This window comes from Eleginops maclovinus, chromosome 23 (assembly GCF_036324505.1).
Source record: "Eleginops maclovinus isolate JMC-PN-2008 ecotype Puerto Natales chromosome 23, JC_Emac_rtc_rv5, whole genome shotgun sequence".
Lineage (NCBI taxonomy): Eukaryota > Metazoa > Chordata > Actinopteri > Perciformes > Eleginopidae > Eleginops > Eleginops maclovinus.
Window position 1 is genome coordinate 25,227,580 of NC_086371.1, and position 14,157 is coordinate 25,241,736.

Below are 14,157 nucleotides of genomic sequence, written 5' to 3' on the forward strand. Positions count from 1 at the left end.
GTGTTTAAACATGTAACAGTTTACCTGCATGTTCAAGGGTGGCTGACAATGCTCAGGATGGGAAATCATGTTTGGGTTTTAATGAAGAACACATTTTTTCAGCCCAACACAAATGTAACTATAAAATGTAATGGACATCATGCAAGTTCAATATCGATAAAATAATAGGCTTTAAAATGCCATCTTAAATCCCTGGACACCTGAAAGATAGAAATCCTTTTAGAAAAAGATTTAAATAAGGAACACAAAACAAATGTCTTCTTTCTAGATGGTAAACTAAGTATCGTTGGGTTTTGAAATGAAAATGATCAGGCTATCACTATCTTGACTGATACTGATTTCAAAAGGGGTTCCATTGGCACTATTTTATTTGGTGCAGTCCATTTTGACTTCTATATTACAGCCTACTATTGCAATTCAGTTAGCTTTTCAAAAATAGGGTTAGGGTCAAAAATAGTAAAATCTCAGAGCTGCGTTACGTAAATAGATTTCTTAGCCAATAAATCAAAACCTTGTCTTTTCATATTGTTCCTTTGTGGGGAACAGTTTTCCATATTTTATGGTTGTCTATTTGACATTTGGAACCATCAGTGCAACAAGTCCTCCAGACGCTTCTCGCTGACCTGATTGACGGCTTCATTGGGATCATTTTCAGATCCATCAGCTGTATTGGCAGATTTGGTGAATCTGGTGTAATTAACCTGCATCAAAACAATGCTATTTATAAATATACATAACTGGATAACTGGAGTGGCTACAGACGAAGAGGCTGCTCCTGACACAGTTAGTTTACAGTGGAGAAGAGGACACCATCCTCTTCCTCCACTCACCTGAAGTGCTCTGAACAGCATCCAGCTCACAATTCCTGTGAGAGATCTTTCTCCCAGGGTGCAACAGACGTCCCCTGAAGCTTCATATCGGGGACCAGAGCGCAGCAGGACGGGACTGTGCTGGGCTTCATCCAGGGAGGACGTGTAGACATGGACTCAAAGGCCCAGGGACCAATCAAAAGTCTCAACATTTTGCAAAGTAAGAACACACATCGAATCAAGATAACTAGACCTAGGAATGACTAGGATTATGTTAGCCAGGATTAATTAAACCCTTTTGAGAATATCCACTTTGTGCGGATTCTCAACAGGAAGTTGCTTTAATAAGTGGTAGTTCTAAAGATTTAACCTAAGTCACTCATTAACACCACCCTCACATTTTCCTTTCTCTCATTTATTGAAAATGAGGAACCAATAAACAGGAAAACAGATAAAAAACATGCAATCAAAACATAACAGCAGTTCAAAGACAAACAAGTGAACTGTAATAAAAGCAATGCAGATAAACACAGATAAAATATTGAACATCTGTCTGTAAACAACATTAACAAGGCGAACAGTGCTTCAGGAGGAGGGTGGTCTGTCAGAACTTCTGCAGAACCTGTAGAGCGGCGGTCTGCTGAGCCTCCTCCAGCGTGGCCTCCTCCAGCGTGGCGTTGGGATTGTGTCCCGGTAAGACCATGACCAGCCCTTTGAAGGCGGAGGTTATCCCGCCCAGGGACACATCATAAAAGAAGTACAGGAAGCCCTCGGCCCCCGCATGGCTGAACCGCAGGTCAATGTGCGGCTCCCCGACACAGAGCGCCTCACAAAGCTCATGCAGTAGCGCCATGGGGGATTGGATGGACCCCATGGACTGGAGGTGACCCTGCAGGGAGGAGCTGGGAGAGGGTGGTTTCTGGGGGACAGCGGGTCGTCCTACTGCTCTGTAGAATCCCATGGAATCCCTGGATGGAGGGCAGTCCAGACGGGGAGGCATGGGGGAGGACTGTGGAGATCTAAGGACGTGGCGTGGCCATTTCAGGGGGGTCAGCCTTTTAGAGAATTTGTGTGAAGGGGGGGGCACTTCAGTGATCGACTTCATTGTAGACTGCCATGTAACGGTGATGGACAACATAAATCGATTCTTGAATTCTGGACACAAAAGCACAGCAGTAAAAATAAAGATAAAACATTATCTTGAATACATGTGAATTGTTCTGAATGAGTACAAATAAGTTTAATTTTCTTAACTGGATATGGATATATAAATAATTACCCCACCGTCACAAAAGAATGCCTCAGGCTTTTTTTAAAGATAAAACAAGAGTTGGTTTTCTGCATCGTGCCACCTGATGTGTTTATAGTGCACTCATAACTGAATGAACATCCTGTCACCACAGAGATGGAGTGCGGAGCAAAGACTTTGATACAGATGAAAAGTCCATACTGTTGACGTAAATGAAAATAAAAAAGAGCTGCGAAGCCTGGACCATTAGTGGGGGTGAATGTCAGACTGTCAGTATTGGAAATGTAATAAGTGTTAAGACCCAAAGTTCCCTTTAGGTCTTTTGAATCAAGTACAAATCAACTCAGTAGTGTCAAAGTAAATTAAACTCTTTCATAATACTAATAATTAAAGCTGCATGCAGCATTGAACTGGCCCCCCCCTATTCTAACACGTTTTGGGTGTTGTGTACCGGCCTTAGTGAGTGCAGTGTGTATCAAATGGTTCAGGGTTTATGAAAAGGGGTTCCAAAGTTACAGTTTGTTCCTGTTAAATGGCAATATAGTGTTTAACAAAAACTCAACACGTCAAGTCCTGCTGTCGAGGCCAAACATGGCATTCATCCATTGAGATCTGCACTCTGCAATTTGAGAATTTCTGCCAAGTGTGTGTCCCTGTGATCGTTTGAGGTTTCCGCCCATTTTTTGCAATTCAATTTGTTTTATTATTATTATTATTATATTACGTATAATAAAGGCACATGGTAACATGTTGGCAAGGACAAGAGCACTTTGCATAATTAACAATAGAACCACCAAGGGGGTCATTTTTACCCCCCTGCGGTTTTTTCTGTAAATATAGATCCCACACATCTCAAACCTTGTGACTTCTCCTAAAAGGTGTATATTGATCATTTAGTGGATTTTGATTCGTGGGGAATGAAGAGAAAACAAAATATGAGGATTTATACCAAGAACTGCCAGACGGGGTCATTTTTGTAAACAAATGCATAATGTGTTATACTTTTCTGGCAAGCAACGCTTATTGTTTAGGTTTCCTTTGATAAGCAGGCAGTCGCATCATTAGCTAGACCTAGCTGGATCTGATCGATATGGACATAAAACGCGAGTGAAATATAATCGGACGGGAGAGAGAGAGCAGTTATCAGGATCAGGTGCTGCTGACGGAGAACACGCAGCTCCGCCCGGATCACCTGCAGCTCCGCCATGGTGACGGACCGCTGAACGGAGCAACACACACTTCAAATTAGACCTTACACATGTAGCTATTTATCTACCTCTGCAACTAAATGAACTAGTTATAAATACATTTATTCTTTACCGCGGGTCACTCATTACTGGATCAGCGAGCAGCTGCATGAGACAGATACGGACGGGCTGTCAGGAGAGGGACAGAGGATAAGAGAGCGCTCTGTGTACTATTCCCGGGTTATTAACCAAAGCTACTGTAAACTTCTGAATAATGAAGGTAATCTACTATTAGTAATTTGTTTGATTGTATTAAGTATGTTGTTTTTTGTTTGTCGCACACCATTTACTGATTTATTGAAAAATGATCTGAACTTTTTGATCTTTTACAATTATAAACTGAAGCAATTTAAAAACTAACCCCATTAACTGAGTTTTAAACCGTTTTTTGTCAAGTCATACTTAGTACATAAGGGAATGATGAAGTGGAACAAACTAAATGTTTTAAATGTTATATCTCTGCCTGTGCTAATGCTGTTGCAATAGGGGGTCATTTTCAGCTGAACTACGAATAATGGAATGTCGGCGGTACTAGTGTTAATTTCATTAATATGAGAGAAACCATTACAGACCATGAAAGGTGGATAGCAGAGATGGGATCATATGTACAGTGGTGATGCATCATGTGAGCTCCTACCTTCCACCAGCACCCTCTTGGCCATAGAAGCAGCATAGTGGGATGAGAAGGTGACTACAGCAGACACCCCCTCTATACCAAGCCCCGCCTGCAGAGAGATCCTCTCCACCCCCTCCACCACAACACGCAGTATCTGGGAAAAGACAAAGGTTGACTACACTACAGGACACTGCAGGCTCTTGGAAAACTTCAAAGGACTTTTTTTGTCTCTTATATGATGACAGACTATCATTACCAAAACTCACAAAAGGGCCCCTCATGTTAATATCGCATGGTACTTTTTATCTTAGAATACAGATTATAAAATGGTTACAGTCACACAGGCAAGTTAGTACATGTGAGACCTGAAGGGTGGAGTCAGGTCTTCTGCTCCCATCGCACTGAAGTTAGCTTACTAGCTCAGCTTATAGCCATAGGTTAGCCAACCGGTTCTGTACCACTGGTGTTGTAGCACACACTCAGTCCAAAACTCAGTTCCTATTCTATGCTATTCAACTTATACATGTGCTGTTGAGGCATATGTAAAATAGTAGGCCTTGGGGGCGAGTAGAGAATCATTCTTCTGTTTTTACATGTGATTCTGAGGGTTCTACATTATTGCAATACTACATGTACAGGTGTTGGTCTACCGCCTCATAGTCAAACTGCTCCCCCAGATGAAATCTGCTCAAGGATTGTAGGTCAATCTTTTGAGAGACTCCATAAACCAGCCTACGAACAACATCATCTCTGACCCCAACCATGTCCTGAACAGAGAATATAAGAATAAGAATAATAATAATAAAACATGTTATTTATATAATATGAATTGTCAAATCTAAAATACCGGTTACGGAGATTTAATACAGTGCAGCTTTCGTTTGTGCAACACTCAAACCTTTAATTATATATAATAATAATAATATATATAATAATTAATACAGAGCTAATCCCAGGTAAAATGTACGCGAAAAGGTTTAGAGCAGGGGTGTCTAAACTACGGCCTGGGGGCCAAATGCGGCCGCAGGCCATTTTGAATCGGCCCTCTGCAAATTCTAAAAGTATAATGCAATATGGCCCACAAATTAAACTTTTGTTTGTCTTATATTGTACTTCTCAAATACAGTGGGGCAAAAAAGTATTTAGTCAGCCACCAATTGTGCAAGTTCTCCCATTTAAAAAGATGAGAGAGGCCTGTAATTTTTATCATAGGTACACTTCAACTATGAGAGACAGAATGGGGGAAACAATCCAGGAAATCACATTGTAGGATTTTTAATGAATTAATTGGTAAATTCCTCGGTAAAATAAGTATTTGGTCACCTACAAACAAGCAAGATTTCTGGCTCTCACAGACCTGTAACTTCTTCTTTAAGAGGCTCCTCTGTCCTCCCCCCCCAGCCAAATTTTGCTATTTTAACATGTAAATTAAGCATTCTGGTGTACTCCCATAAGAAAATAAAGGGAAAAGACAACCTTTTCTTATGGTAAAAATGGCACATTTATTGACCCATAAACTGGTCAGTTAAAATCATTTTAAATGTGAAAAGCATTCAGGACAGGTCAACAGTAAATCCCATTGGCCAAATTTGGCAACATATCAACATCCCGTTTTCGCTGCTTGGCAATGTGCCTCTTTCGGGCCACACTATCGTTCTCTACCACCTCTGCCCTATTACTAGCAGCACTGGTAGATGGTTGGCAGCCAAACTTAACCCTCCTTTCTCTGATTACAAGCTGATTTTCCTGTCGTTGGGCTTTGTCCCTAGTTCCAGCTGCACTAATGTTAGAACACAACCTCCTATCTACCTCCCCAAACTTCAAATCATCCCTTCTGAACATTTCCACCCCAGTCTGGTTCCTGGTCTGCAAAGTGTATTTAACAGTCTGCACAGCACTGAGGGTGGAGATCTTCATTGACGTTGATCAATGATGATCCCCATGACACTGAAGGAAGACTCAACCAGGGCACCATGGAAAATTGAGAGGGCAGGCTTGACTGCCTGACACAGTGCAGGGTACTTCCCTGTATTGAAGACGACGGCCCACCACTTGACAACATCCTCTCCATGCTGAAAACTGGGAAGCGCCTGGTCAACATTGAAACGCAGAATTTCTTGGTCTGTGTCAGCATCTGGTGGCAGCCGAACGGATCACGGATCAATGATGATCCGTTGTACCACTACTAGCTACTCACTAAACCACACACGGATGTGTATTTGTTCATTACGTGTTCGTTTTCATCCCTCTCAGATCTGACCACAATGACATAGCCGCCAGTAATATCAGGTAACAGGACGGATGCTGTGGAGATCAGCCTTCACAAACGCATTCTGTTCGCATTGAACGAGGTGACGTAGAACTGGTCTAGCTAGGCTAACTTTAACACAATTCACTGAGGTTAGCTAGCAACCTAACAAGCTGATAAGCTGAAGCATGTTAATACACTTTATTTGGCTAAAATAATTTTCCTTCAGCAACGTTAAAATGATACAGCATACAATGTTTTTGCCAGATTAGCTGCTACTAGATTTACCTCAAAACTTGTATCTGTAACGTATCCCGAAAATTGTCCAGAAGAACCACTCGCTGACGACTGAGCACTCCACTCCAAGAGGGACCGATGGGTAAAAAGCGCGCGCTGTGGTTTATCTTGCTTATGATTGGTCGGTGGTCGTGGAACACGAGTCATTTGAACAAAGATTTTATTTATTGTGAAGATAGCAAACTTGTTGCTTGCTCATTATACAGTTGGTTATACAGTCTATGGTTGGTCGGTCAGTCGTCGGGGCTCCACGCAAGATCTCACCCCGTGGGGTCAAAATGATCACAAGAACGGTGAGCAAAAATCCCAGAACCACACGGGGGGACCTAGTGAACGACCTGCAGAGAGCTGGGACCAAAGTAACAGAGGCTACCATCAGTAACACACTACGCCGCCAGGGACTTCCTGCAGTTCCAGACGTGTCCCCCTGCTTAAGCCAGTACATGTCCAGGCCCGTCTGAAGTTTGCTAGAGGGCATTTGGATGATCCAGAAGAGGATTGGGAGAATGTCATATGGTCAGATGAAACCAAAATAGAACTTTTTGGTAAAAACTCAACTCGTCGTGTTTGGAGGAGAAAGAATGCTGAGTTGCATCCAAAGAACACCATACCTACTGTGAAGCATGGGGGTGGAAACATCATGCTTTGGGGCTGTTTTTCTGCAAAGGGACCAGGACGACTGATCCGTGTAAAGGAAAGAATGAATGGGGCCATGTATCGTGAGATTTGGAGTGAAAACCTCCTTCCATCAGCAAGGGCACTGAAGATGAAGCGTGGCTGGGTCTTTCAGCATGACAATGATCCCAAACATACCGCCAGGGCAACGAAGGAGTGGCTTCGTAAGAAGCATTTCAAGGTCCTGGAGTGGCCTAGCCAGTCTCCAGATCTCAACCCCATAGAAAATCTTTGGAGGGAGTTGAAAGTCCGTGTTGTCCAGCGACAGCCCCAAAACATCACTGCTTTAGAGGAGATCTGCATGGAGGAATGGGCCAAAATACCAGCAACAGTGTGTGGAAACCTTGTGAAGACTTACAGAAAACGTTTGACCTCTGTCATTGCCAACAAAGGGTATATAACAAAGTATTGAGATGAACTTTTGTTATTGACCAAATACTTATTTTCCACAACCATTTGAAAATTAATTCTTTAAAAATCAGACAATGTGATTTCCTGGATTTATTTTCTCATTCTGTCTCTCATAGTTGAGGTTTACCTATGATAAAAATTACAGGCCTCTCATCTTTTTAAATGGGAGAACTTGCACAATTGGTGGCTGACTAAATACTTTTTTGCCCCACTGTATATATGTTCAAATATATTAACGAGCCCAATATTCAAATAAATTCAGTAATTTAAAATGTAAAACATTTTCTAACAGATCTTAGTTGATAAAAAAATAACCCAATAACTAATTTCTATAACAAGCTTGAAATTGAACCTTCATATTTACTCTCATTATCAGCAATCGGAGGCTTCTGTTCTAAGGAATGAGCTGCCAACGAAATAAATGAAACCCTAAAGAGAGATGGGATGTATGCTGTTCTTGTGCATTATTCCCCTACATTTGATTTGTTTTGCTAACTTATAACTTAACTTTTGAGACAATATTCACATCTAAAAGTGGCCCAGCTCTCCGTATATTTTTTTGAATGTGTGGACACCCCTGGTTTAGAGCATGTAAATCTTCAGTGATGGTGATGATTTGGTTAATGTTTGTTCTAAATATGTATCTTTGTTGATGTTGCAAATGGAGCTGCTGGGACGCCAAGACACATTTCAGGTTCCTTTTTCTGACAAGAAATTATAATCGATGAAAACTATCTCTGAAATGGATTTATTTGCATCTGATGTTCCCTCAGAGCTGTTACCTGCAGCAGCTGGTCCGGCTCGGTGCTCGCGGGCAGCTGTCCAATGCAGAGGTCTCTCTTCTCTGTGCTGCAGCGCACACTGAGGCAGAAGCCGGACTCCAGCTTGTGACCGTTCAGCAGGCGGACAGCAGCGCGAACTACATATGGTGAGCTGTACTTGGCGTAGGCGAAGCCACGGTTCTGTCCGCTGAAGTTCATCATGAGGCGGAACTCCCAGAGGGGCCCTACGGAGCGGAACAGGGGGATCAGCACGTCCTCGTAGGTGTTCAGCGGGATCTGGCTGATGTAAACCTCACATTGGGATCCTGGGGGCGGCCCGTCCCACACTGACCGCACAGAGGAGAGATGGGAGTAAGTGATAAGTTATCAATTACTGCTGAGATCTATATTTAAAGATGAAGAAACCATCCCAGTATCAAGTGGAGTAATTCTAAACATCTAATCTGAAAATTTAACAAGGCACAAATTGAAAACCCCCGTATTAACTGAAGATATCAGAGCATCACAACATGTTCAGGTCCATCCCTGAATTTCAATCGCTTTCCCATTTTAAAACCAAATGATGATTATCAAAGTGAAAATAAATCTAGTTAAACTGAGGATCTAACAGCCTGTAAAATATTAAATGAAGAAAATATGGTACAAATGTTTGGGTCACTTTTGTTCCATAACAGCTGTAAGCATTAAAGGTGCCCTATTATGCAAAATGCACTTTTTGATGTCTTTTATACATAAACGTGTCCCCGGTGTGTAAGGAAACTCAAAATACAACTCTCTCTCTTTTCGTCCTTACACACATCTCTAAAAACTGCTTTACATTGAACTCCTGGCAACGTCCCCCCACGTGACACGTCCCAACCTCACATCCCCCATATACAGTCGTGAGCTGAACCCCTCCCCAGCACCTGTGTGTCTGTGTCTCTGTGCAGGATGTCTGCAGGAGGGACTTAGAGTTGTTGTATATATGATACATATAATGTCTCTGTTCTAGTGGTAAACACTGAGAAGTGTTTCAGAGATAATGCTGGATGTGGTTTGGAACATAATATGGCGTTTAATCACAGCAGTGTTTAGCTGAGTTTCTCCAGGTAGAAAACTCTCTTCAGAGGAGAAATCATGACGCTCCAAAGGGGCGTGGCCAGCAGCAGCTCCAAAGGGGCGTGACCAGCAGCGCCAAAGGGGCGTGACCAGCAGCTCCAAAGGGGGGTGACCAGCAGCTCCAAAGGGGCGTGGCCAGCAGCAGCTCCAAAGGGGCGTGGCCAGCAGCAGCTCCAAAGAGGCGTGGCCAGCAGCAGCTAGTTCATTTAAAGCTACAGTCACAGAATCAGCACTTCAGGAACAGGGCTGAAATAGAGGGGGATGAGGCATGCTGCAATGGGGGATCTGTTTGGTATTTTGAGCAAAACACTTCAGAGACATGTTTTGTATAGATATGAGACCTACAATATATTGTTCAAATACAGCATAATAGGACACCTTTAAACTTTATAGTCTTAATGTAAATTGAAGTTGTTCTTTCAACAAATACTTACATTACATTTCATTTGGCTGACGCTTATATCCAGAGCGACTTACAATGATGTCGTTTACTTTCATAAATACTAGATTTATTATAAAATGTATGTACATGGTGTGAACGTCCCAAATCCCGTACTACAGCAGCACTACACAGTGCGGACCGCAGCGGTGTCTCAATAACTTCCTCTTTACTCAAAGGATTACAAAAGACATCTTTACTTGGAAGTCAGAACAAGCGTTTACCCTCTGTCAATGTCAGTGTGCAACTTGACGTGAAATAAAGGAGAAAAAAGGCATTATACATTCATGTATGACAAATTTGTGATCCTCCAGAACACACAGATGGCCAGTCTGCCCGGTATTCACTATACATAATAACAAAAATAATAATAATAAACGTGTTGTGGAATGGAAATATAATATTTTGTTTATTTTTGTTTCAGTTCGTATTTATTTTTAATTGAAGAATGTGTTTATTTATCGCAAGTGATATGAGCATCACAATATTGAACAATGTTATCGCATGTTCTCCTGATGTCTGAATACTGAATTAAAACTCATCGTAAGTTGCGAGGTGTGTGTGTGAGCAGCAGGACTCACCCTCAGGGGGTCCTCCGTACTTCCTCTGGCCATTCACCTGAGTCAACTTAGTGCCCGTTTCAGTCAGCCAGGCTTCCAGAACCTGTATCTGCTAAACGCATCAATATGTTTATTCCACAAATGTTATATTTATGAACTGCCTATTACGCTACACAAGTTGCAACACTTTTACAAATTTAGCATGCACTGTGTGCACAATTAGGCAAGTGAGTATTTTGACAATATCATCATTTTAATGTATAATTTCCAACTCCAAGCCTTATAAACGCAAATGCATATTACATTTATCAGGTGATGTTTATTTGTGTAATGAGGGAGGGTGTGGGCTAAAGTATCAACACCCTATATCAAGGTGAGCATAATTATTAGGCAGCTTCTTTTCTTCATGCATAATTGGGAAAAAAACAGATTGAAGAGGAGCTAGTTGGACCTTTTCGGGTTGAAGATGGACTCAAAATCAACTCCTGAACCTCCTGCCAGTTTTTAGAAGACAATTTGTTCCATCAGGGGTACAGGAAAAAGAATGCATCCTTCAGGAACACCAGGATCTCCTGCAGGACATTGCTCCATCACATGCAGCGCAGTACTCCTCTGCGTGGCTAGCCAGTAAAGGCCTTAAAGATGAAAGAATACTGACATGGCCCCCTTCCTCACCTGACCTAAAACCTATTGAGAACGTGTGGGACCTTCTTGAACAGGAGATTTACAGTACTCCTCTCTGAACAGAGTCTGGGAGGCGGTGGTTGCTGCTGCAACACAAGTTGATGGTGAACAGATCAAGAAACTGACAGATTTGGATTGACCGACTGTAGCTGTTCAATCATTTTAATTATCCTCAACAACCTGCCTAATAATTGTGCACACAGTGTATTTAGATGCCAATACATGTGTTCTTTTAACATTTCAAATTTGAATACTTCTTCCACATCTATCCAACATACTAAAAGTCAGATGCCCTTCAACATACACAGTTTAGATTTAGATTATTCAGGATTGGAATATAAAATACATTATAATATGATACTCTGTCAATATGATATTGTGATACAGCTTTAAGCCTTTTTCTGGTCTCTGGGGCAGCAACGCTGTTCAATTTTAACCGACCTAATGCTGTAATGTATTAAACGGTTAACTAAGCTAACTCAACCCTCATTAGCTAACGAAATGTAACCAGAAAGATGGTGAACGTTAAAAAAAAAAACCCGAAGGTTCCAACGCAGCACTGAGGTGAACGAGAGAAGTTGTTTTGGAAAAGAGTTACGACAGGAAACTATGTGTAATATAAAGTCATAACTTTAACGTCACCATTTTACTAACGCTTTTACCACTCTGTTTTACTCGACACCTTTGTATTTGTTTTGAAAAGTGTTCTATAAATAAAGTTATTATTATTATTATTACCACCACCAACTAAAAACCATGTAAATTAATGTAGACTAAGCGACCCGACCACACCCTTTTAGCTCGGGGCTAACACCCCGTTTTTAAAATGAATGTAGACTAATGGCCTGCAGGTTGTCTTCAACCAAGCGGCAGTGCAGGGGGAATGACGTACAAACAGCCAAACTAAATGTTTTCACAAGAAAACCTAACAAACAAAGTAATTTTACAAAGCAAGAGATCAAAGAACACTTTACACAATGTAACCAAATATACACGTGATGGAAAAACCCACTCGCCAGGCGAGAGACAAAAGTAACCAGTGGGGGGAAAAAGCAGCTCGCGTCGTCGCTGCAGCCACCGCTCAAATGTCTTGTTAAAACTTCCTCCCAACAGGAGACTAGTTTTGGAGTTAAAACACAAACACATAATATAAAAGGATTTAAAAAAAGAGGAAACTATTACCTGTGTCTGTGTCCCCTCCATACTCTCGGTGTTCACGCGAACAGTCACGCCACACGTTGCCCGTGACCGCACATTCAGCCTTTCCTATTGGTCAGCAGATAGCCAACACAGCGCCTCCTTCACGGACAGCTCGGGCCTTACATCCTGACCAGGGAACACTGTTAGCAGCGCGTTTGGTTCAAATTTGACTAAAAATACACTGACAGTAAAGGCTAATTTATGGTCGTCCGTCAAACGCTACGGAGAGCCCTCTCCGTCGAGACCGCAAGGGTTGTGATGGTCGGTACACGATAAGGTAACTGGTTTGTTAAAATTGTGAAGGCGAGCTTCCACCCTAGCAGTAGGCTGTGATCAGAGGGACAACTCAACAACAACATACGAGATAATTGACGATGTGTCTGCATTTTGAATGTGATAAATACAATCGCCTGTTTCTTCTGTCATTGTAACTTTAGGCTTTTTACACATCGCCAGTGCTATAACAGAGACACCTGGCCATTGTTCACTGGGTGGAACGGAGCCGGAAAGTAATCAATCAAGGACTTTAACTATAGACGTCGTGAGATTAGGTCAGCTTGCGTAGCGATGCCTACTGATCGGGCGGTGAATTGCACTGCGTATCTGACATCCCCACCGAGAACTTCGAAAGGTTCATGAGCCTCTGCGTGACCACGGAGTCGGATTGACGGATAGCTACAGAGTAGTATAATGAGACCTTACATGGGTATGAAACAACAGCTCCTGGGGATGTCACTGTCAAGATTCAAACTAAATTGAATTTTTCTAGATAACTGGAAGAAGTACTAGTAAAAGTAGGCCTACTAATACCACACTGTAACTTGTTTACAAGTAAAAGTACAATATTGAAAATGTTACTTAAGGTAAAGTGAGTATAATTAGCTAAATGTACCTAAAGTATTGCACGTAAAATGACCAAACAGAGAAACATTTTAAACAAACTTAAAAAGACAACAGCTTAAAATCATTAAGAAGACATTTGAAAATGGAAAACTGTGAATAAAGTAGGCTATGGTAACAAGTACAATATTTCCCTTTGAATTATACTACAGTTGAAGTATAAAGTGCCATGAAATGAACATGTATTACATTCAATAAAGATAGGCTTTATGTACCTCATAATAGTTCTTGAGTACTGTACTGGAAAATAATCTACTTACTTTCGATCTACTACTAATTTTTCCGGTTGATATGAATATTTTGTGTCTCTACTGGGACATGTCTCCATGCTTTAATGTTCAAAAAGCTCTTTATTTTTCTGATACTGCCTGTATCTACTACTTTAAAGAGTCCTCTCCTGCTGATGTTCAGGTGTATATCAGTATGTAGTGTCTGTACTTTAAAGAGTCCTCTCCTGCTGATGTTCAGGTGTATATCAGTATGTAGTGTCTGTACTTTAAAGAGTACTCTCCTCTGATGTTCAGGTGTATATCAGTATGTAGTGTCTCTACTTTAAAGAGTCCTCTCCTCTGATGTTCATGTGTATATCAGTATGTAGTGTCTCTACTTTAAAGAGTCCTCTCCTGCTGATGTTCAGGTGTATATCAGTATGTAGAGTCTTTACTTTAAAGAGTCCTCTCCTGCTGATGTTTAGGTGCATATCAGTATGTAGCGTCTCTACTTTAAAGAGTCCTCTCCTGCTGATGTTCAGATGTATATCAGTATGTAGCGTCTCTACTTTAAAGAGTCCTCTCCTGCTGATGTTCAGGTGTATATCAGTATGTAGAGTCTCTACTTTAAAGAGTCCTCTCCTGCTGATGTTCAGATGTATATCAGTATGTAGCGTCTCTAATTTAAAGAGTCCTCTCCTGCTGATGTTCAGGTGTATATCAGTATGTAGCG

General features: G+C 41.5%; 1 protein-coding gene across 2 annotated transcripts; it reads right to left on the bottom strand.

The window, feature by feature from the left end:
- Window positions 1–897: 897 nt before the first annotated feature.
- dnd1 (DND microRNA-mediated repression inhibitor 1) lies at window positions 898–12,811 on the bottom strand. Of its 2 annotated transcripts, none has more exons than XM_063875978.1 (5): window positions 12,298–12,811; window positions 10,453–10,540; window positions 8,335–8,660; window positions 3,943–4,075; window positions 898–1,964 (listed from the first exon to the last, which is right to left on the bottom strand). In XM_063875978.1, exons 1-5 carry the CDS (start codon window positions 12,316–12,318, stop codon window positions 1,414–1,416), a joined length of 1,119 nt encoding a protein of 372 aa, XP_063732048.1. In that variant the 5' UTR covers window positions 12,319–12,811; the 3' UTR covers window positions 898–1,413. The 2 variants fall into 2 exon arrangements, with proteins under 2 accessions (XP_063732048.1, XP_063732047.1); XM_063875977.1 differs by having other exon boundaries at window positions 902–1,964; window positions 10,453–10,543.
- Window positions 12,812–14,157: the final 1,346 nt, after the last annotated feature.